Here is a 24863-nt window from a genome sequence, read left to right on the forward strand (position 1 = left end):
TCCCCCGGGGAGAGTCACAGTCCCTAGGTGGAGTCCCCTAGCTTTCCCCGGGAAGCCGCATTCAGGGCAGTAGGGGGCGGGGGACAACTAGAGTTGGCTTCTGAGCAAAGGACCAATGCTTGCTTTTCCTTCCCGGGGGCCCCCCAAGCTCTGTTTCATCCACAAAGTCTACTTTCATCCTGTCCATTTCAAGGAAATGTCAAGTCAGAAATCAGATATCGGGCTTGAGAAACCACATTTGAGTTAATATTTGGCAGGAGACACCCAGATCTAAGGGCAGCTGGCAGAGCGGGGCTCAGCGACACAGTGACTCACGTTCCCAGGTGTCCCCACCCTCCTGGGTGGTCACACTCTCCCTGGCAGCTTCCTCTTTTCCTACAAACTGGCCAGGGAAGGGGGAGGTGGAATCCCCACCAGGCACTATAAGAAGTCCTCGGGCTCCACACAGAAGCCAGGGGCTTCAGCCAAGAGCACAAGATGAAGCCGGGTCTCCCCTGCCTGCTCACCCTACTGTGCCTCCTAGGCCCAGCCATGGGGAAAACCTTGCTCCCCACCAACTCTGACTTCTACGCCATAACCACCGCTGAGTCCAGCTGGTCCGCCCCCACCTCTGGCTCCAGCCTGTTCATCCCCACTTCTGGCTCCAGTCCATCCATCCCTACCTCTGGCTCCGACTGGTCCAGCTCCAGCTCCCAGTCCCAGGTGAGGAGGCCCCAGAATCTGAGAGCTGCGTTCCTTCCCTTCCTCTGGCTTTTTGGGGACCTGACTATAATTTCATGGATGGCTAGGCCTGAGCACTCTAAAAGATTTACGACTCCCTTTGTTAACTGCAGGTGACCTGGAAATGAATTAAAACCTGGGTAAAATAATTAAATTGTTAGCAAGAGAAGCAGCATTTCAGTTCTCCAGCTGGGGGCTTTAGGGAAAGGATCCAAGCTTCTAAGAGGTTCTGAAACTGCCTGTGCTTTAGAATCAGGGTGGGATGGAGAGGACTTTAAAAAATGGGGATTCCAGGTTCTGTCCTGGATGAGAACTGCATGGGGAGGGGCTCTGCCGGTAGAAGCTCTAGAGAAGTTCGTCTAATTGATGTGGTGCCCATCAGGGACCCTGTGGCCGGTGAGGAATAGCCCTGGAGGGAGTGAGAGCAGAGATGCTCTGCAGAACCATGACAGTTCCTCTGAGCTTGTTTGTGAGGGAGATGGGTGACAAGTGCGGGGAGGAGTCACTGGGCCTTAGGAAAGTGCTATTGCGCACGGATATTTCCCCCAGAAGAGTGTTAACTCCTCAGTCTTTCTTATAAGGAATCTTATAAGAGCCATTTCTAGCTCAAAAGGACAATAGTGGTAACAACATACAAAACAAACAAACAAAGAAATGATAAACAAAGCATGCACTAGAAAGGGATGGGTTCACTGGTCTCCATCACTAGAACGCACAGTGAGCCTAGTTCTTTAGCAGGTGAGTCCTCTCCGAATCTCTTTTGAGGAAATGGGAAGAGTCCTGGAGCGGTGAGAGGTCAAGGGGTAGGAAGCAGTTCCTCATTGCACCTCTGTCCATGTCAGCTCTGGGCCTTTCTCTAGGAGTCCTGTTCGGCAAAGCCCAGGCTTTCCTTGCTAAGGTGTGACTTGGGGTGGGGAAGTCGTAACTCCTCCAGAGCCTTTCCTCTATGATCTCTTTATTGCTTATGTGATTGTCCGAATGGAAGGGTCCAATGGGAAAAGGGGAGGACAAGGCTTTTGTTTGTTGTTTTCATTTCAGCATCAGAACTACAAGGGCAATGAAAACTGCTCGATTATCAAATGGTTTGAATGGGACTCAGAGATGGCAGCAACAATGTTCACTGATAGCCTTATAAATGCCAAGACTATGTTAGGTACTTAAGACATTATCTTATTATCAAAGGTAAGTAAAATTAATGGTCCCATTTTAGAGATGTGAAAACTGAGGCTTAGTGAAGCGAACCCATTGGCTTACAGTAACTAAACTAGCCAGTTATACAGCTCCAACTTAGTTGTCCATGCTCTTCACCATTGTTCTCCATGCAGCTTTCTATACTTTCAGAGTGTCTAGATGAAAAGTGTCTATTTTTAAGAGGAGACTAGTTTCAGAGTTATGAATATGCACAAAGATTCTTCGTAGCCAGAAATCAGATATATCATTTTATTCCATGATACTACATGATTTCTGGGGACAATTAGAACTGGTTAGCATTTGTTTTTCAAATGAGGTTAATAGTAATAATATATTTTGAAGCTTTATGACCAATCAGAAACCAGCATTTGGGTTAAGAGGATCAGCTAAAATAATAGAAAATAAAATATAGTCAAGAAGCAGAGAAATCCAAAGTGTGTGTTGTCTAGTTAAGAGGTAAATATTTAAAAGTAGATAAGGAATGGGGGTAGTTAAATTATACTCAGAGATTTTAATTTCTTTCCTGGTTGACTTGTCTCCCGCCGGCGAGTTAGAATCGCGACTCCCACTTCTTTTCATAGCAGGCTAGGTGTCACTTCCACTATAAACCTGATTTTCTAGGGCTGGCTGTCAGCTTGATGAGCTCTTTGGAAAGTGGTGGAAAACCCCTTTATAACTGTCGCTGAGCGAGTTCCCAACGTATCATTTTCTGTACTTTGAAAATGTTGAGTACCATTATTTTATGCCTCGAATCTTTACAGGCTCTTAGACTTGGCTGCTAATTAGAGCCAATTGCAACCTGAAATCATAAATGTGAGTCGCATCTTATGCCAAAGTGCTCAGAGTGCCTGGCATGCCTCAGATGTCACCCTCCAGAGAAGAGGCCACTCTCATGATTCTCATTTCACTGCCTAGAAAAGGCTCCACGCTTTGCCCAACGTGGCAAGTGGCAGAATCAGAACTGCAACGAGTCATGTGCCTTTGTCATCCAGCTCAGGGGCTGGTGGAGTAAAAAGACACTGAGGCTTTTCGTAGTGACAATGGGCGTGATTCACTGGGCAGGAGGTGGGTCTTATTTGTCTCCCTAATACCAGAACCTGGAAAGTTGTGGACACCAGTCAGTGTTAATCAAACCAATGCTGCGTGAGAATCCATCAGTGTAAAGTGTCTGCGGAGCACATCGGGTCCTATATAATCTCCCCAAGGGGATTACCTACCCTTCCAAAGGCCAAAGGGACAAGCCCTTATTTTTGTCCCCCATTCCCCACGTTACTCACATAGAGATTAAGCATTTGCCGCAGAGAGAGACCCATCACCATTAGTTTCATTGTCTATAAGTGCGAGGAGCAGAAATATCTCTAATGGGCAACACTGATCAAACTTATGGACCATTGCGATGTCAGCTGAGCACCCTGGGCTGATGATAAGCAGGATGGAGGGTGAGGAGTCCGCAGTGCTGGGACAGAGATGTTCCACACAAGACGGTGGAATGGCTGTCAGTAGGACTTATAATTATTTGCCTGCCTTTCAGGTGAACTTCAGGGCGAAAAGTTGTTAGCTCATCCTTTCTAGTTGATTGTCAAGAGACTGCTAGATGAGCTCTATTGTTTTGGGAGTTGACAGCTTTTTAGAGAACTCTTAAGAGTGGTCCAACCCTGTCTTGTGCAGCTAATTGACCTCCCTTTGTCAAAATGCAAGACTTCTTTTTTTTTTTGGTAGCTAGTTATTATAATAAGCTATTTCTTCAAAAGTCCATGATATATTGGTCCTCCTATAAAAGCCTTGGTATGCTCGAGCTGAAGTCATTCTATCTTCAGTGGCAGAGATGGAGAGAGAGTTTCCCAGGGAAGCTGGCCCCTCTGACAGGCTCCTGATGGGGCTTGTCCAGTCCTTATTTGTCCCTGGAAAAGACCCTTCCCTTCTCCCTCTCCCAGCCCCAGTATTCAGCATAAACCTGCTCGTGCTTTCTCTTACTCTCCAAATTTTGCAGGTGTGGAATGTGATTGACGAAGAAAATTGAAACTAATGTCAAGAATTTGCCTGGTGTAGAGAGTTTGGAGTACAAACATATGTATATATATTTTCTGTCTGCTCATCTTAAAGATTAGGTTAAATTAACAAGCAACTGAGTTGCAAAAGCCTGAATTAATTGGTCCAGAGGTCACTGACAGAATAGATCTTGATTATAGAAACATCTAGATCCAGCTTGTTCAGGAGCTACAGAAGTTAGTAGATAATAAATCACAGAACACACCATCTCAGCTGCAACCTGCTGACCTCTGCAACTTTGAGAAGTGTAGCTGGCATCTCTTCAAACCCTGAAAACCATTCCTCCCCCCTTGATAGTTTCAGAAAGAGACCCTTGGGGCTGCTGTTCCACAGGTGAGCTTTGGGCTGGCTGTCAGATAAGATCATTGAAAGTCACAGCCAGTCGGCTGCCAGGAGTTACTCTGTAAGGCAATAGTAGTAAGAAAAAATATGTTAATTGTGCCGGGATCCCCTTGGGGAAGTTCAAAGGGGGCAAAAGAAAAACAGGATCTTTCAAACCTGTCATTCTAAAATATGCGGTGGCACCAATGTGTGAGCCTGAATATATTAAAGAAACATCAAATATTTTAAAATGACTTTTCTGCAAGTGATAAGCTGGAAGACTTGAAAACAGTGTGCACGAAACCTTCACACTCATACTTCGTTTAGTTCTTAACAAATGGCTGGTTTTTTGCTACTCTGAAGGATGTTAATTATACAGTTTCCCAGATGAGGAGAGGATGTTGGTTTGTGTTATATAGCTTCCCTGTAACCTACATCCCTTGATGTTTTCCTCATTCTCCCGGCAGGCACTGGGCTGGGGTTGGGGTTGAGATGTGGAAAAGAAAATGAGGAAGTAGAAGGAAAAGGAATGTGGCATTTACTGATAACTTAACGTGTATCAGGGACTTGCTTGACGCTACTTGGCTCCCCTCAGGGACAACCCTGTGAACTGGGTTATCCTGTGAAGTAGGTTATCTCTATTTGACAGATGAGGAAACTGAGACTTAGAGAAAATTCAGGTCCCGTAAGTGGTAGAACTGGAATTCAAACACAGGACTCTGATCACTTCTTTATTTCTTTTTCCTTAACATGGGGACAGTAATAATTTCCTTTAAGCCTCTTCCAGAAAGGAGAATCATAGTGGTTTAGCCTGACAGGTGGAGAGGTGGCTGAACCCTAAGTGAGGTACTGCCTGGGAGACATGGCCTCCGAGCACTCCTCTGACAAAGCCAGTTTGTGGCCCTCCACTTGCCAAAAGGCTCACTTCCTGGCTCTTTACTGATGTTGAACTTATTTTTATTTACAGTCCTTTTCTAATTTCACCGGCTCCACGGATGAGCGCGGGATCTGCCAGTGCTCTGTCGTCCTGCCAGACACCACCTTTCCCGTGGAGAGAGTGGAACGCTTGGAAGTCACGGCTCAAGCTATCTCCAAGAAGTTCAACAAAGAGCTTTCTAAAGTAAGCATTTCATTCTTTTTTCCTCTTGCAACAATATCTTGGTAAGAACACACAAACAGAATACTTTTCATTCAGGGCTTTATAAGCAGCCGTTAAAAGCACATTTGCATCTAATGGAAACTTTAGCATTTATCTGGCGGTAACCTATGGAGTTCTTTATGGCAGGAAGAGTGAGAGCGCAGGAAGAAGGGATGGAGATGATCAGCACCATGGGAAAAACTCCCTTCAATACTGTGGTGCTCCCGCAGCTGGAAGGAAGCCTTGCCCGCTCCTTGTAAATTTCAGCTCTGCAGTCTTTATTTGGTTTTGTGGTTTCTTCTTCCTTTTGGTCTTCTTCTTGGTCCTTCCTCCATTTTTACCTTCTTTCCTCTCCTCTGCCCTCTTCGTGCTCTAGCTTCCTGCCCTGGTTCTTTTTCATCCAATTCCTATTCCAATCCTCCTCCTCTTCATTTCTTATTTCTCCTCTTGCCTCCGTCCTTCCCTTGTCCATCCTTTGAAATCTTTCTTTCCCTTTCCTTCTTCAATCTTTTGCTTTTGTTTTTTGTTTTGTGCTCTTTTGGGTCTTCTCTTGCTTTTGGTCTTTCTCCTTCCTTCTTCTCCTCCCATCCCTCAAATGCCCCTCTCATCTTCCTCCCTCCCTTTTTTTCTCTCTCTTCCTCTGATTTTGTCTTCGCGGTTCACTCTCCTCCATCTCTCCCTCTCCCTCCTTCTCAATGTTAGCCCCTATTGTCTCAGCAGGGAGCTTGTGTTAGATGAGTCTAGCATTAGACCAAAACCGAAGGCTTCCCTGGGAATTTGAATCAAGACCTATAGGTCGCTCAGCCTCGGGGAAAACCCCAACTTGACCCCCTGATTACCGCTTTCTCCAGCCAGAGGAAGTAGCCCTTCTCTGAGCTGGCTGGAGTGGTGTGACTTGGCATTCCAGTTTTGACCCTTTAACCTTTTTAGCCACGTTAGAAATCAATTAGAAGAGCCCCCATTTTCTGCACAGGCGAAGTCCAAGCTAGCTATCATCAGATTACGCGTCATTTGATATACCACACCATTAATTTACAAGGCGCTCTATCTTTGCCGCAAGATTCAAAATACATTTTCCCAAGAAATTTAAGCTCAGCTGCCTCAGCATCCAGCAGAATTATCTTTTAAGACAAAAATTATGAGGAGGCTGAGCCCTTGCTTTCAACCTGAATTGGTAGATAAATAGTTCTAAGTTTAAATGAGTGTCCAGGAAAATGTGTTTGACGACTCCGGGAACCTAGCTTCTTAAGAAGTGAAATGTCCTTGAATTAATCAGCAGAAAAGGCACAGCACTAAATTATAAATTCCAACCATTAATATTCATAGTCTTATTCCAGCATAATCAAGTACAGATAAGAAGTTATGCATAAAAACATAACAAGTGGAGGAAAATCCTAGGTAAGATCTTTTCAGTTAGAGTCATTTGCTTTGAAATAGTGGAAGCGGCTGATTTGCATGTCTTCCTGGCTGGCAGGGATGTGAAGGGCAGTTTGAAACCCCGGGCTGCTCCAGGGAGAGGTTTGTGAGTCTGGGACATTTCATTCCAATCCTGTAAGGGGGAGCTGGTGGCATATGCCTCGCTAATAATTGGCAGGGAAGAAGTGCAGAGTAGCAAAAACTTTCAGTTCTGAAAGTGTCAGTAGCTGGTCCTAAACAAATTGGTGATGGAGGCCTAAGAGAGGAATTGACCTGCTGGCTGAAATTTGCAACATGGATTTGGGGCGTGACAGGTGACGCTAACAACTGTAACAGTAACAGCTTCCCTTTGTGCTTTTCTTAATGCTGCCAGTTCTAATTTCAAGCAACCCTTTAAGGCAGATAGGCCAGTGTTCTTTTTCCCATTTTAGGGATGAAAAAACTGAGGTTTGGAAGGATAAAGACACATAAATGTAAAAGGCGCTCTTCTTTTGGCCGGTTAAGCCAGGTCAGGAATTTGGGTCTTTGGAATCATCCGAGTTATCTTTTTTCTCTCGGCCGTGCTGTTATCATCCTCTAAGAAGAGGTGCAGTAGGTCAGTAGTGCCTTCCATCCAGAATTATCTCTTCAGCTGAAGGCTTTGGGTTTCTGCGTGAATTATTATAGCTGTCCCTAGGTTGCCTTGGAAATCACCGTTGATCTAGCGGCCTAGGGGGATGCCCGTTTGGTCAGACCGGTAGAAAAGGGTTTTGACTGTCTATGATTCATTATCTGTCAGTACACAGAGAAGAGAGGACTGCCTCTGCATAAGATGCTGAAAGCACTTTATACTTTCCTTTTGTTTGTGGTGTGTCCTCTTGTGACCGTACTTAGGACAGAGACAACACAAAAGGCAGCTCAGATTTTTTTTTTTTCCTCTGGAGGGTTACGGTCTTTGGGGCAAGTTATTTAATGTGACACTTTTGCTAATAGTCCCTCATGCATGAGAAGGTTGAGGCAGTGTAGGACACATTTAGGCAACCCATAAACAAATAGCATTGATTGAGCAATGTTTTGTGCGGTGAAATGTAATAAATTAAAAGGTCAGGTTGAGAAAATCTGAAATCACTGTTTCTGTAAATTGCTGTCATGTATAGGGCATCCATTACATTAGGCGCTTAATATACATAATCCCTAGTGCTTACAATCGTCATGTAAACTTGATACCATTACCCACAGTTTCTAGGAAGAAATTAAGGCTTAGAGAAATTAAGGGATTTGCTCGCTAAGTACTGAAGTCAGATTTGAGCTTAGGTGGGTCTAGCTCCAAAGTGCTTCATAGGTCTTGATGGTCATTTCAAGCTCAATTAATCTTGTGGTTAAAATATATTAAAATGGCAGTCCGTGACAAAGTACGTTTATTTATTTCAAATAATCTGGTTATGGTTATGAGCACAGGTTTTGAGGAACTGGCAGAAACACGAGCCAGATTAATTCTTTAGCTTAATAACCAGCTGTGCTGCATTCTTTATCTATTACAAGACCACATTTACTGCATGGAACCACTACAAACCTCCAAACGGACGTCTATTCTTAGAAGCCATCAATGACATGATACGTGTACAGCAAACAAAAGAATGGAAGCTCTGACTGTGGGGCTGGCGGTTTGAAGGCAAGTTTAGATGAGTCTTCTAAAGCTTCATCTTGGAGTGATGAGGACCTGGGCAGTAAAAGTGTTGAGACACGGAGGTGTCTCCCTAGGGCTAGACCCATATTCTCTACATATCCTCAGCAGATTGAGCTGCCTCTGCTGAGGCTGCACCTTCCAGGGAGAGCTGGGATGTTTCCAGAATTGTCCATGCCATCTCAACCCTGGAGATCAGTTCATGTGAAGGGTTTAAATTAACAGTCTATTTAAATTAGTAAAGTTCAGACCGTGAAGTCTTTCTGGCCCATCCTCAAAATTCTCTTCCTTCTTCTAAAACTCCACAGATGATTCCAATTTTCCTGAGCGTCACTGAGCTATTCTAGAAATGTCAGCTGAAAGAACCTCAAGTCTCCCCCCCGAACAGATCTTTCGAGACCCATCGCTTTGTGGCTGAACTCGGGCAGGCACCCCACACACTCTCAGAGGTCACAAACTCCAGGGTAGGCCTTGGTTTTCAGGGAGAATCTGGGAGAGCCACATTTTATTTAGCAGAAATGACAGTTGAATCACTCATTTTTGTAGAGCAACAGCTGTGATATGCCACCAAAATGTTCCAGGAAAGCTAAGGGAGTTTCACTTGTTCCAAGAGCTGGCAAGGCCAAATGCCAGCAAGAATATTCATTTCACAGATTTCCATTTCTGCAGTGGGTTGGCACTTCATTATTATTATTATTTTTATCACAGGCAGGGTTTTATGCCTGATTTTTGTAGAAATTGAGACCTGGCTACCTTATATCTGTGTTTGTACTTTTGAGGGGGACTTGCTAGGTTTTATATATATATATATATATACACACACATTTTATATATATATATATTAACCTCCTTATCCATCAAAATGTCACCAGCCTTTTCAGCCTCATCTGATGGCAGTGAGCATCAGTTGCCGGAGGAGCTACACTAGCAGTGCCAAGGGCTGCATTTTCAACTTTCATTTAAATCCTCTTTGCCTGAAGCCCTAGCCCTTCAGGTCTGCGGCCTATGAGTCTACTCTAATTTGCACAGCGGGGTTAAGTGGAAGGGCTAAAATGACAGAAGTGAAGGCTGCCTTTGGTATTAGAAGGATTAGAGGCCAACATCTGTCTCTGAATCTCTGAATTCATGCAGGCCCTGTGGATCACCCACTTAACATTAGCACAGTTTGGGGGAAAAGTCTCACTTCTCTTCAAATTTTTAAAAAGAATATATAGCAACTTTTAATGAGCAGGTCCTTAAAAAAGCCATGGCATTTCTTTTAGAGATCAGATACAGAAAGAACCACCAACTGTGTTTATTGGCATCTCCATTTGGAGATTCCAATTATACACTGAACCACCAAGGGAATTTTTGGAAGTATTTTAACTTAATGATCAGACATTCAAATATATGCAACAAATGTGTAATTTAAAGGTCTGATTGCAATAATCAGTTCTTGGAATAAACTTGGAATAAATATGTGGGTGCAGTTCACGAAATGTGCACTTTATAGTTGCACGTACATGCGCATATTGTGGAGTAAGTTAGGTCTTTATGCCACTTTGTCGAAGGCAGAGGGGATCAAAAACTCATTGCATATGGTGATCAAAGAAGGAATTCTTCCTAGAGCATTTCTCCCTCTTCTAGAAGATACTTAGATTTAGAGCAGTGGTTCTAAATGGAGGGAGGGTGCTGGTGGTGGTGATTTTGCCCCTGGGGAATATTTAGCAACATCTGGGACATTTATGGTTGTCACAACTGGGGTAGGGGTGGGGTTGGTGCCATTGGCATGCAGAGGCCAGGGATGATGCTAAACATCCTATAATATTCAAGAAAGCCCTCCCTTCCCCTAGGAAGAATGATCTAGCCCCAAATGTCAGTAGTGCTGGGAAGGCCTGATCTAGAGCAGATGCATTGAGGGGAGGAGGGTGGGCAAGAAGCTCTGATTCAAACCAATTTAGTTTGGAGAGCTACTATCTTCAAACATTAAAACGGAGATTAAAATGTGCTTGTAAATGATGACTCTGAAGCAAAATTATTTTTAGTCTAGGCAAGAGCAAAATCCACACCCTTCCCATTGTAGTAATAGATTCTTTTGACTTCGGATAGATTTTTAAAAAATCTAGTTAAATATATTTTTGACCCATTTCTTTATTTAAAAAAAAAAAAGACTGATAGCAATCAATTAGTCCCAGCAGACTTGGTAGTGGAGGAAGGCTGTATGACATCACTCAGGGAACGGACTTGAGCTGTTTGACTCCCTTTCAGGTGAAGGAATATGTCCAGTTAATCAGCGTGTATGAGAAGAAACTCTTCAACCTAACTGTCCGAATAGAGATTATGGAAAAAGATTCCATTTCTTACACGGAACTGGACTTTGAACTGATCAAGATAGAAGTGAGGGAGATGGAGAAACTGATTAAACGGCTGAAGATCGGTTTTGTTGGAAGCACAGTGATTGTTGACCAACTGGAAGTGGAGGTAAGGAATGAACTCACTTCTCGTGAATTAATAATAGAGTCTTTCCAGTGAGCCGGTTCTAGGACCAGGATAGGAATCTCTCTCCTCTAATGTCTAATTCTATAAGCTCTCATCACCACCTGGCACGTGCCGTGTTCTGCTTTAGATGCACGCCTGTCTTTGACTAGTAAGTTACACACATTGGGAACATGCTGACTGAGGAATAGGTGTCGTCTCAAGGTCAGAGTCGAAGAACCAGATGGCCTTTCAATATCTCTAGAAAGGAGGTAAGTGTGAACAACTCCACGGCCAAGCTAGATCAGGGGTCTCCTCTGTTCTGGATTTACCCTCATGGGACTAGACAGCCACAATTTACCTGATTTTAGACATGATAGGTCTGTTTCTCCTTTTGAATGATCACATAATCCTTGATCCCTCTTGGAACTCTTCTCCAAATACCGACAAGCCTCTTTAAAGGACTTTCTTATGAGTAGGTCATAGTGATGGCTTTTAAGCTCTGTGGATAAAGATCACCACATTAGGGTTATGGGTGGGTAATTCGTATCAGCAAGAATTTACTAGCACAGTCAGGACATGGGCTATAATTGAGAATTCCAGTTACCTATTTCAGAATGTAAGTTTCCTCTGGCCCTCACCACTCATTAGAAACTTAATTCTAATACAGCATGAGTAAACACACATTTATAGGGGAAGGTTATTAGAAATGAACTTTAATGGACATTTGTGGATGCCGAAACTAAGCCTGTTCTCCGTTATTAAAGCTGTTAAAGTCTTTGCCATTTTCTTCTTGTCACACACATCTGCCTGCGATCTGACAGGCGTTCACGCTAAACCAGGAAATGTATTCTTCCAAATTTGAAACCATTCAGAAGAATCTCGGGTGTATTCTCTGGCAATGTTTCCCTAAGTGACAAATTCAGCCCTGGAATGTTTATGAAAGAAATTGCACAATAATATAAAGTCGCTCTGAATTTTTATTTCCTTAGATAAGGAATATGACTCTCCTGGTAGAGAAACTCGAGACGCTAGACAAAAACAATGTTCTTGCCATTCGCCGAGAAATCCTGGCTCTGAAGAACCGGCTCAAGGAATGTGAGGCCTCTAAAGAGGAAATTGGTCCCACTCCTCCGGCTCCAGGTGAGCGTGCCTGATTTTCACCAGGCCTCGTAAGGAGCTGAGGGTGGGATGGGGAAGGGCTCTGGGATTGTGGACGTGAAGGAAGGATGGAATTTTTGCAGCCCCGAGTTTACTCTTCCCTACTTTTAAATCTTGTCCCTTACCAGCTCTACGACTATCACCTTCTGGGGCTCACAGAGGAAGAGCACAGACAATGAGATGATTTAAAACAAAATCCCCACATTACACGTAACCCCTTTGCATTTACGAACAGGGAAAACGTCTCTGTGATGGACTGGCTGTGGCGGGGGGTGGCTGAGGTGAAAGCCTCTGGAATCCACGAGGCATCCCCTCCGCTCTGTCCTGTGGATTGTCAGGGCTGATCGGCTCCTTTATCTGATGAGCTGCCTTGAATCCTCCTTTCCCCCTTCTTTCCTTCCCTCCTTCCACCTCTTTATTTCTCCTTCATGTTTTCCCTAAGTGCATGCAGAGCATCTGCTGTGTAGTGTGTCCTAGGATTCAGCGAGGATTTAACGGGTGGCTCCACGTGTCCAGGACATGTGGGTGTGTCCTGCCGGCCCTCCTGGACCGCGAGTTCCTGGAGGGAAGGGATGGCGTCTCACTGCTGTCTAAGGATTCATCCTTGGAGAGGGTCAGGTGTAGTACAGAGGTGGTCGCCCCATAACCACCTCCTTAGATGGGGTAATGGAATGTGGGAGTCAGTGTCCTGGCTTTGGGATCCCAAAGGCCTGAGCTTCTCACCTATGTGGCCCCAGCAAAAAGATCCTTCATCTCCTCCTTGGTGAAATGGGAGAACAGTAGGACCTACTGCAGGGTTGCTGTGAGGATTAACGAAATAAGGCTTGGGAGGCTCAGAGCTCAATGATCAGGATTTCTGTGCTGGTGATTGTTACTGTTATTAATGATGATAATTGAAGTGAACCCCGTGCTGCAAACGAAAGCGGTGCTAGACCCATGTGTGCTTCAACACGTGCCTCCAGGTCAACTAAACCCACAGCGTCCAGCCCTGGAGCCGGGGTCGCAGGGAAGCTCTCTCTGCATGTCCCGAGCATCTCAGCCTGAACGGGGACTGTACCTGTCCACCAGATCATACAGCTCTTGTGATTTTCATTCGTTCTTGTTGTCACAACTGCTTCCTTTTTGGCCATGCGTTTCTGGATCCTTGTCAGTGTCGCTGGTTTAAGTCTTTAATGAAATACTGCCATAGTTGAAAGCCTCTTGGTGTTGTTTGCTTTCTTCTCTCCCTCTAGTGCAGCTGGGGATCTGTCACTATATGACAGACAGAGAAAGGTTGGAACAATGGCCACGCTCTGTCCTCTGTAACAAACGAGGCTAAATTTGGTCTGGGATCAGCGGTGTCAATGCGTGTGGGAAAGGGGAGCTCGTTCTGCGGGACCATGGAGGGCTCCCTGAGGGCAGGAATATAGCAATGACAACCCCTGTTAAAACCTGAGCATGTCTTTCTCTTCTCCCTCCCTCCATCCCTTTTTTCTTTCTCTCTCTTTTTTTAACTTCAGCAAAATTTCCCCGTGGAATATCTTTTCCCAGCACAGTTTTCTGTGCATCCCTTGGAATGAGGACATTTTAGAGCAGGAAGGGACGTTCAGGGTCATCAGACATGACTGTCTCAGTGGAGGGGACTTGGTGGTAAGGTTGCTGCTTTTCCTGAGGTCACACAAGATGGTTAGTGACAGAGCTGAGGGTGAGGCGCAAGGCCCCTTATTCCCTGTCGTCTCAGGACCTTGAAGGTCAGGCATCAATAACGTAAGGTCGGTGATGGGGGAGAAAATACATTGCTTAGTGTCTAAGGAAGAAAACAAGCGAGTCTGTTGTATTATTTTTGTTAGCATTTTTCTTCCTAGAACTTTCCCCCGGGTCCTCACACCTAGACTTTCATGAGCCCTCCCAGCCCAGCTGTGTTGTTCAAGCAAATTGGACCCAGAGTTCCTCTCACTTTCCCACAACCTTGGCCATCCCTGGATCCCTGCCAAGCCCCTTGGCCCTCCTCCAGCTCTGTTCATATTATATTTATGATGTTTATATTAAACTGACTTTTTGTCATGTTTTGAAATCAATTTCTTCCACTTGCTCTCTTTCTATTTGGATTGGTCGATGATGCAGAATTGGAAAATCCCCAGGCACCACAAAGTTGTGGGCCTGTGGAGACTTTAATTAAAGTTACTCACTATTATGGGACTTTAAAATCTGGCCTGTCTGCTTTTTTTTTTTTCCACTGCAGACTTGCACAGAACGAAACAGACTCTATGCAAGTTTCAGCAAGAAAGTAATTCTGTGCTCTCTCGGCCCCTCCCAGCAGGATCTTAGAACTAGTACCTAGAATTAGGGTTCGATAAAACACGCTTTATAGATGGTTTATGCTGCAAATGGCACCTTTTTCTGCTTCACTTCATAGAACTTTCTAATCTAAAATAATTGGCCTTGTGCTCATTAACTGTTTTTCCTGAAAACAACTGACTTCAGTTTCTCTCTGTTCTCCCCCTGAATTGCACTAACTGCAGACAGTAAACTATGATGCAGAGACCCAGGCGTCCTCACCGTTGTGCTTGGAGATGCAAGGGTCTGTGCTGACACACAGTAGGTGTGCAGTAAATGGTCAATGAAAGATGTGGGGTGAGCAGCCCAAATCCCAAGCCTGGGGGAAGAGCTGGGTGTTGGGCAGCATAGAGCCAGTAATTCAGAATCAGTTTCATCTGAATCATTTTATGATTGTGACCATTTTAATTGCCTAATTCTGACAAGTCAATTGCATTCTCCTCTTTTTTCCATCCACGTTCAGTTGGCCAAATGAAAGAGTGCATTGACAGACCCAAGATTATGTTTCCTCTGCTAGCATATAATCCTCAGCTTAAAAAAAAATGCTACTAACCATGAGGCTTCAAAAACACAAGTTAGAGTATTTCAAAGCCTCACCCTGTGTCCTCCCAGAATATTCTCAGAATCCCATGACGATATCTAAGGAGCTACATGATGAAGAGATGGCTGACTAAGTCTATCTGATGTAGAAGGTTCCCTGCATTATGTTCTACGGAGTGAATACCAGGCTCTTGGGAAAATTCAGATATGCAGCAGGGTAGAGAGTTAGTGATTTATAAATAAGACTAAGCTGAATCTGGAAGATTTAATCAGTTTTTCATTCCTTTATTCCACAAACATAATTTGGTGCCACTGTGTGGCCGGTCCTCTTCTGGGCACTGAGGTCACCAGGATGGGTACAGAAACCTCCAGAACCACTACCTAGGAAGGGAAACCAGTCCTGTAAAATTTCAGTTGTGGCATCATGTGGTTATAATGCTGATCATTACCATTTACTGAGTTACCTGTACATACCTTCTGTCTAGTCTTGTCTTCCTGACAGTTCTGCAGAGTAGGTATTATCATTTTTCTTTTAACATAAGGAGGCTGAGGCTCAGAAAGTTACATAACTTGCGAGAGGAGACACAGCTCCTAAGTGCTGGAGTCAGGATGTGAATTGGAATCCGTCTGGCAATATTTTCACTGTACCGGGCTACCTCCCGTAGAGGCTTTAATAGAGAGAGAGGCGCACCTGTGATTCCTGGGATGAAATTAGAAGAAGGTTCCAGCGACTCACCAACCTGATTAACACCAAATTATCTTGGCTTCCTTGCTTGTGGAGTAGCTGGAAGGGTACTTTTGCTCTGAGTTCTATGATGTGTTCTCTCGCATTAGAAAACACAGAATGATTTGTTGGTCTTCCACAATTCTCGGGTCATGGTTGTGCAGTGGGTTGTTGTTCCAGTGGCAGGGTTAAGTCGGGATGAGTAAGGAAAGGAATGGAGTGTAAGACCTTGAAATGCAGGAAGGGGCTGGGAAGGGGCATGAGATGAGAAGGGGCCGGGAGAAGCTGGGTGTCGATGGGGTGGCTGGATGGGGCTCCGGCTGGGCTGGGTGAGCAGTGGGCACTGGGCTAGCTGTCAGTTTCAGTATTGTTTCTAGGACGGTTTGCTGCCAGGAGTTGAGGAAGCCCGCCACAGCCTTGTCGCGGGTCTGTCACTGCTGTGGCCGCACCTGAGCATTGACAATACTTAGATCTCTTCCTATTTCCACTTCCTTTGACCAAAGCCAGGGCTCAAAAATGGTCCAGAGGAGACAGAGGATACAGGAGAGATAGCAAAAAGGACAGGAGAGTATTTAGGAATGGTTGGTGGGTGAGGAAAAGAGATTTGCATTTTATATACAGTTTCAATATTTAAACCAGGTACGATTTTAATCTCCTGGTCAACTTGTAAAATGGTGAGTCATTATTATTATTATTACTATTAGTAGTAGTAGTAATAGTAATTTTTAAGAGAAATTTATTTTGGTTCCTTCCTATCTAAGGATTTCCACATCTAGGACAGAACGGTTTATTATCTTTAATTTCATAATAAAATGCTTGAATATGTATATGCAACATAAGTTTTCCTTAAATATTATATTGCTGTTGGTTTGGGAAATTTCTTTTTCAGAAAGGCAAGATCAAATTAGGCAAACAATCCCTCGGTCTTACAACCTGCAAGAGAAAAGTGACTTTCTTCCATTTCCTCAGAGTGAAATGTAGTTGAATAAATAAGTTCTCAGGAAGAGATTTTTAACTAGAAAATTCGGTTTGTAACATATGGAAACTCAAACAGTTTTTCTTATCATTAAACTGAACACACAGCTAACTTTATTTTAATAATTCATGCATTGTTTCATAAACAAAAGCAAACAAGCATTCATCTGAGAGCTCACTTTTAGAAGAGGAAATAATAATTTATCATTTTATTTATTATTTCTTTAGTGGAGAGCCGTCTCTTGGCTGAACACACGTTGCTTTTTTATTTATGAAATGGCGCATGCATTATTAAAATAAACCCGCGACTGTGTTCTGCTTAATGATATGCAAAATTATTTGAGGTTGGGTACAGAGTGGTTTCATTCCTCTACCTGTTGTACGGTTGGCTGACTTTTCCACCAACTGCGGATTTATGAGAGCATTTAAGAAGCACGTATTTAATTCCAGTACCCCAAAGTCCCAGCAGATTGGAAAAATAAAAGCAGAATTTCTAGTAATGGTTTCACCTCTGAGCAGTCCTTGAGGAGGGGAGAGGAGGGAGGCATTTAGCAAGGAAAGGAATGGATCTCCCCATACCTACAGAGGCAGAGACTCAGAGGTGAAAGCTTTGCACCCCTTTGCTCCCCGCCGTCTTAATCTCAGGCAGTTGTTTGGAGCTCTGCTTCTGGCTTGAGCTCACCTCCTATGCTCTCCATGGCTCCCCGATTCCCCAAGCATTTAAAGCCAGGTTCTGTTCCCTCCCCACTCACCTGCTCTGTGACAGGTGGCAGGATGAGGGAAACTGACCTCCAGTGTACTTGAGGTTGAATTTTCTTTGTTATTCCAATAAAATTTCTCACCAGTTTTTTTAAGGGTATTTATTAAGATCCCAGAAAACGGGTGTTCAAGTGTTTAGATGGCTATTATAAGAATACTGGAAGAATTTTCTTTTCTTTTTTTATAGCTCATGAATGCTCTGGGTTGGCAGGCATATCAGAGGGAGGGCTATGTGAAGGGCTAGTGGCCCTGAGTCATTCACCCAAGTGTTACAGGGAATGTAGAGTCAGTGGACCGGTGAGCCTGGTCCTCCTTGGTTGTACACGTTGTGACAATGGCTGTGTCAGAATGGGAAAGATGAAAAACCTGCCCATCACTCTGTGGTGCAGGGGACTATGGATTATGAACAGCAAGACCCACCTTGTAGCTCTGCAGCGAGATGGTCACCAAGGAATATATGGGATGGCTGTGTCTTGGGCACAGAGCAGGCAACGTGGCCCTAAAGTAACTTCTGTGGCTTCTCAAGGCTGAAATCCCACCATGAGAGGACCACCTTTCTGTGTCTTTAAAATACCGTGTTTAAAACTTCCTCTTCTGAGAGTAGTGAGAGTAGCTTGGGGCAGTGTGGGTACGTGGTGTGGATGTGCCCTTGGGATCTGCCCAGGGAAGGGCAGAGGGTGAGGGGAAAAAAGACCTGCCTAGGACAGACTTCTCCTTCATCACAATTCTCCCTGACCCTGGTGAATAGCATTTCCTGGCTTTATGGAAGTAGGGTAGCATTCTCGCGTGATTTTGCTTTCTTGATACGTTTATAAGAAAAATGAAATAAAATAACATTTGTGAAATGCTTTCTCATAGAAGAAAATATATTAAATTCACCAAGTCGTCCTTTCCTCTTTCTGGACCCACAAACCTTATAATATGGCTCTGCGCAGTTGCATTATCCCCATTTTCCAGATTGAAAGCCCATCCACATAAATAAAAGAGAGTTCTCTCTAGAACGGACAGTGGGTGGGCGTTGAGACTGGAACCAAGTGGAGGTTTTGCCTCTTCTCCAATCAAACCATGGTTGTCATTGAACATTGACAAGAAAAATGTTTATGGATTCCTTTGGGTCTTAGGATAGTAAACTGTTTGTATCTTGTGATTCATTTTCTCTAAGAATGTCCTTTCATTTCCTTGTTCCTCTAGGGAGCTGTGCTCACGGTGGTGTGGTGAACATCAGCAGACCAGATATAGTTAAGCTCAACTGGAGAGGGTTTTCCTATAAGTACGGTGCCTGGGGGCGGGATTACTCGCCCCAGCATCCAGGTGAAGGGCTGTACTGGGTGGCACCTTTGGATACAGATGGGAGAATTTTGCAATATTACAGACTTTACAATACAATGGATGATTTGCTATTGTACACAAATGCCCAGCAGAATCGGATTACCTATGGCCAAGGCAGTGGTACAGCAGTTTACAAGAACAGCATGTATGTGAACTGGTACAACACGGGGAACATTGCCAGAGTTAACCTGACCACCAACACAGTTGCTCGGACTCAAACTCTCCCGAATGCTGCCTACAATAACCGCTTTTCTTACGCTAATATCGGTTGGCAAGATATTGACTTGGCTGCGGATGAGAATGGATTGTGGGTGATTTACGCCACTGAAGCCAGCACTGGTAACATGGTGATTAGTAAACTCAACGACACCACACTTGAGGTGCTAAACACTTGGCAGACCAGGCAGTATAAACCATCTGTGACTAATGCGTTCATGGTGTGTGGGGTTCTGTATGCCACCCGAACTCTGAACACCAGAACAGAAGAGATTTTCTACTACTATGACACAAACACAGGGAAGGAGGGCAGACTAAGCATTGTCATGCAGAAGATGATGGAAAACTTGCAGAGTATTAACTATCACCCTTTCGAGCAGAAACTTTTTGTCTATAACGATGGTTATCTTCTGACTTACGATCTTGTCTTCCAGCAGAAACCCCAGTAAACTTTTATGTGTTTGGGTGAGAGAGAGAAAAATTTCATGGAAAAAAATGGTCTTCTCCACTTATTTAGCTGTCTGCGGGGCCAGGGGAACCCAGAGCATATCCGCTCAGCAGTAATGTTTGGGAGCTCTGTTCTACCATACTGGAGACTTAGGACTTCTGAGTTCTCTTGGAAGCTGTCTGCCTCTTGGGATGCACTTCTCTACTGAGATAATGTCCTTCCAGGGTGGGTGGGATTTTCAGAGGTCTCGGGACATTATGGTTCTGAGGAAGCCTTCAGTGAGGTGACATCTGGAAATTAAGGAACTTCAAGAGAGCTCTGTATGGCTTTTGGGGATTCTTTGCACAGGAGAGAGGGCCCAAGGACCAGTTCTCTTCCATATAGCCTGGCTAATCCTTCCATGCCCGAAAGAACCTCGAGCTTAATTAGGCAGATTGTTATCCAGAGCTCCTTGAGGGTCCAAATCTCCAACTTACTAGCTCCTTAAACCATGTTTGTATATAACAGACAAGTAAATTTAGCATGCTTATATCATATCTGTAAAATGCTCTGAGTTTTCTGGAGAAAGACTCTTTCTGGCATTAAGTTACATACTGCAAATCAAGTGAAGATGAGGCACTTGATTTTTCTTTTCTCCGTTGTCAACCTTCGTAAGAGTCAGTAGAACCCTCCACTGCAGAACTGCATTCCAAAGGCAGCTCAGAAGATCAGAATCAGACTTATCAATCAATTCTCTCACCCCTTCCCAACCTCCTACTTCAAAAAAAAATTAACTAGTTTTTAATGAAACAGATATATGATTAACAAAACTAACTTTCTTTTTTCTCATCAATGCACTTTTACTTACATGACTCTAAGAACAGAAAAAAAGGCAAATGGCTGTGATAAAATGGTAGCATGTCTAGTTGTATCATAAGCAGATCATTATGATCAGACTTAATAAAGGTCTAACATATTAAGATCTGACTTAATACAAGTCTGAGTCATATCAATTGCTTGCATTAAGTCATATCCATTGCTTCATGAGACTTTTGTCTTTGTCTAAGCCTGGAACTTGTAAGAAAATGAAATTTTAATTTTTTTCCAGGCTGATATGTAAAAAAAAATACTTAAAAGCATGTGGAAAATCAGTGCAATGTGAAAACCTCGCAGGTGTGGGGGTGTGTGTGCTTTTGGGTGCCTTTATCATCAGGGCTTGGTCTATTCTCACTTGATGTTCAAGAGTCCTGCTTTATAGGACTGGCTCCTGAAATGATGTATTCTTCCCCTTTTAATAAAGGATTAAAATGTGTTTTGAAAAAGTTTTTGTCCTTTGCATTTTTTTACTCTTTTATTTATTTATTTATTTATAACATTTTTTATTGATTTATAATCATTTTAGAGTGTTGTGTCAAATTCCAGTGTTCAGCACAATTTTTCAGTCATTCATGGACATATACACACTCATTGTCACATTTTTTTCTCTGTGATTTATCATAACATTTTGTGTCTATTTCCCTGTGCTATACAGTGTAATCTTGTTTATGTATTCTACAATTTTGAAATCCCAGTCTATCCCTTCCCACCCTCTACCCTCCCTGGTAACCACAAGTCTGTATTCTCGGTCCATGAGTCTATTTCTGTCCTGTATTTATGCTTTGTTTTTGTTTGTTTGTGTGTTTTTGTTTTTTAGATTCCACATATGAGCGATCTCATATGGTATTTTTCTTTCTCTTTCTGGCTTACTTCACTTAGAATGACATTCTCTAGGAGCATCCATGTTGCTGCAAATGGCATGTTGTCGGTTTTTATGGCTGAGTAGTATTCCATTGTATAAATATACCACCTCTTCTTTATCCAGTCACCTGTTGATGGACATTTAGGCTGTTTCCATGTTTTGGCTATTGTAAATAGTGCTGCTATGAACATTGGGGTGCAGGTGTCATCCTGAAGTAGGGTTCCTTCTGGGTACAAGCCCAGGAGTGGGATTCCTGGGTCATATGGTAAGTCTATTCCTAGTCTTTTGAGGAATCTCCACACTGTTTTCCATAGTGGCTGCACCAAACTGCATTCCCACCAGCAGTATAGGAGGGTTCCCCTTTCTCCACAGCCCCTCCAGCATTTGCCATTTTTGGATTTTTGGATGACGGCCATTCTGACTGGTGTGAGGTGATACCTCATTGTAGTTTTGATTTGCATTTCTCTGATAATTAGTGATATTGAGCATTTTTTCATGTGCCTTTTGGTCATTTGTATGTCTTCCTTGGAGAATTGCTTGTTTAGGTCTTCTGCCCATTTTTGGATTGGGTTGTTTATTTTTTCTTATTGAGTCGTATGAGCTGCTTATATATTTTGGAGATCAAGCCTTTGTCGGTTTCACTTGCAAAAATTTTCTCCCATTCCGTAGGTTTTCTTCTTGTTTTATTTCTGGTTTCCTTTGCTCTGCAGAAGCTTGTAAGTTTCATTAGGTTCCATTTGTTTATTCTTGCTTTTATTTCTTCTAGGAGAAAATTTTTGAAATGTATGTCAGGTAATGTTTTGCCTATGTTTTCCTCTAGGAGGTTTATTGTATCTTGTCTTATGTTTAAGTCTTTGATCCATTTTGAGTTGATTTTTGTATATGGTGTAAGGGTGTGTTGTAGCTTCATTGTTTTACATGCTGCTGTCCAGTTTTCCCAACACCATTTGCTGAAGAGACTGTCTTTATTCCATTGTATATTCTTGCCTCCTTTGTAGAAGATTAGTTGACCAAAAGTTTGTGGGTTCATTTCTGGGCTCTCTATTCTGTTCCATTGGCCTATATGTCTGTTTTGGTACCAATACCATGCTGTCTTGATGACTGTAGCTCTATAGTATTGCCTGAAGTCTGGGAGAGTTATTCCTGCAGCCTCTTTCTTTCTCTTCAGTAATGCTTTAGCAATTCTAGGTCTTTGATGGTTCCATATAAATTTTATTATGATTTGTTCTAGTTCTGTGAAATATGTCCTGGGTAATTGGATAGGGATTGCATTCAATCTGTAGATTGCCTTGAGCAGTGTGGCCATTTTAACAATATTGATTCTTCCAATCCAAGAGCATGGAATATCTTTCCATTTTTTAAAGTCTTCTTTAATTTCCTTCATCAATGGTTTATAGTTTTCTGTGTATAATTCTTTCACCTCCTTGGTTAGATTTATTCCCAGATATTTTATTACTTTGGGTGCTATTTTAAAGGGGATTGTTTCTTTTCTTTCTTTTTCTGTTGATTTATCATTAGTGTAAAGAAAGGCAACTGATTTTTGAACATTAATTTTGTAACCTGCTACCTTGCTGAATTCTTCAATCAGCTCTAGTAGCTTTTGTGTGGACCTTTTAGGGTTTTCTGTATATAGTAACATGTCGTCAGCATATAGTGACACTTTTACCTCTTCTTTTCCAATTTGGATCCCTTTTATTTCTTTTTCTTGCCTGATTTCTGTGGCTAGGACTTCCAGGACTATGTTGAATAGGAGTGGTGATAATGGGCATCCTTGTCTTGTCCCAGATTTTAGTGGGAAGCTTTTGAGTTTTTCACCGTTGAGAACTATGCTGGCTGTAGGTTTGTCATATATAGCTTTTATTATGTTGAGATATGTTCCCTCTATACCCACTTTGGCGAGAGTTTTTATCATAAATGGGTGTTGAATTTTATCAAATGCTTTTTCTGCATCGATTGAGATGATCATGTGGTTTTTGTCCTTTCTCTTGTTGATGTGATGTATTACATTGATTGATTTGCGTATGTTGAACCAGCCTTGTGTCCCTGGGATGAACCCCACTTGGTCATGGTGTATAATCTTTTTTCTGTGTTGTTGGATTCTATTTGCTAAAATTTTGGTGAGGATTTTGGCGTCTATGTTCATCAGTGATATTGGCCTTTTTTTATTATTTTAAAAAAAAAAAAAAGCCTTTTCCCAGAGTAGTCCACACTTTGCTGTGATGTGTAGAGAATGGCTATCTCCCAGACGCCAATCCACCCAGTGGCAGATAATGTCAATAGTTTTTAAAGGACTCCAAAGTCAGGGCTGGCTCTTTAGTTTTCATTTCCCTTTAAAATCCATTCTCTCTGGCAGCTCTTGTGATATGAGCCTGTACTCTTTTCTTTGGGGATATGACCTTATGTACTTATTAATTTGCATGACTGATCTGATTATTTCCAATGTGAGGACTATATTTGTGTTGCTTATGTTCCTTTTCCAATTGAGCTATTAACATGGGTCAGAAGCCTCCAGATCTTCCCCAGACAGGACGTCTTGTACAGAAAGCCATATTGGAAGAGAGAAATACCTTTACCAAAAAGGATGTATCAGAGCACGAGTGACCTAGAGCTGGAAGGACAGACAAGTTAGGCTAGGGCAGTCTTACTGAAAGGCTCATTTGTAGTCCAGGCCAAGCTTTTTCAGGTGAGTGGTAGCTACAGTATTCAGCATTTTTAGCAAGAATTTTTCCCCCTATTTTCCAGGGCTGAGCACAGAGACAGGTATGGCCTTCAAAATGCAACGAGATATGAAGATAAAGACAGGTATGTCATGTGAGATAGACGTTAAACACAGTGATGTTATATTTAATCTGGCTCTAGGCAATTTTCCAGATGAATGTTTCTACCAAGTACACAGTATGACCTCTGAAGATTCAGGAAGGGAGGCAGGAAGTCAAGGTAACCCTAGCAATCAGCTCCTTAATCCAAAACGGCTACAGAAGTATTTGCATGAAGATTCCCTTCAAAACCTCTGGCCACCCGGCCTGGGTGTTGCCAGCCTGAAGTGGCTGCCTGCGGGAATCTTCTCCCAGGGAAGGATGAACAACCCAGGGATTCTGGTTTGAGGGTTTACTGCAACGCAGCTACATAATGGAAATTTTAGCTCAAGACGTATCAGCTAGCACCCTTTTGTGGAAAAAAAAAGTGTATATATATTTAAATCAGCTTTATTGAGATGTAATTTACATGCGGTAAAAATCTGCCAATTTTAAGCGTGCGAGTAAATGAGTTTTGACAAATGTGTACAGTTGTGTAAAGGCTATGATCATTACAATATAAAACATTTCCATCATCCCCCCGAAGTTCTTTTGTGCCCGTTTGTGGTCAGCTCCTCCCCTCATCTCCTAGCCCTTGGCAACCACGGATCTGTTCTCTAGCTCTGTGGAATCACACCAGATGAAGCCTTTTGAGTTTGGCTTCTTCAGATTTCCTCTTGAGAAAGAGAACTGGTGGGTTCAAATTACCCCAGATGGTGACTGAACATTAACAGTGGCTCACAGGGTTTCCTACATTTTCATTATTGGGAGGAGGTTAGATAGAGGAGGGTGGAGAGCTATGGTGAAGTTTATAGCTTTTCCCTCATGACCTGAAATTGCCTTGGGGGAAGGGGTTAGCTCTGGGCATCAATCAAACCTACCTAGTGTCACCACCAAAACCTGGATGTTCCCTTGCCACCGCCTTATTCAG

General features: G+C 43.1%; 1 protein-coding gene across 1 annotated transcript; it reads left to right on the forward strand.

Moving 5' to 3' along the window:
- The first annotated feature begins 466 nt into the window (after positions 1-466).
- On the forward strand, positions 467-19456 carry OLFM4 (olfactomedin 4). The gene is made up of 5 exons (XM_006215564.4): positions 467-702; positions 5249-5401; positions 10746-10958; positions 11945-12095; positions 18619-19456. The coding sequence occupies exons 1-5, from the start codon at positions 478-480 to the stop codon at positions 19419-19421; spliced, it is 1545 nt and encodes a 514-aa protein (XP_006215626.4). The 5' UTR covers positions 467-477; the 3' UTR covers positions 19422-19456.
- The last annotated feature ends 5407 nt before the right edge of the window (positions 19457-24863 follow it).

The sequence above is a fragment of the Vicugna pacos genome, chromosome 14, assembly GCF_048564905.1.
Source record: "Vicugna pacos chromosome 14, VicPac4, whole genome shotgun sequence".
Lineage (NCBI taxonomy): Eukaryota > Metazoa > Chordata > Mammalia > Artiodactyla > Camelidae > Vicugna > Vicugna pacos.

What these genes read in the sequence shown, in the direction of transcription:
- OLFM4 (XM_006215564.4), top strand. Translation starts at nt 478, where the DNA reads ATGAAGCCGGGTCTCCCCTGCCTGCTCACCCTACTGTGCCTCCTAGGC. An exon ending in GCTCCAGCTCCCAGTCCCAG is followed by an intron (nt 703 to 5,248) that starts GTGAGGAGGCCC and finishes TTTTATTTACAG; the next exon opens with TCCTTTTCTAATTTCACCGG. An exon ending in TTGACCAACTGGAAGTGGAG is followed by an intron (nt 10,959 to 11,944) that starts GTAAGGAATGAA and finishes TTATTTCCTTAG; the next exon opens with ATAAGGAATATGACTCTCCT.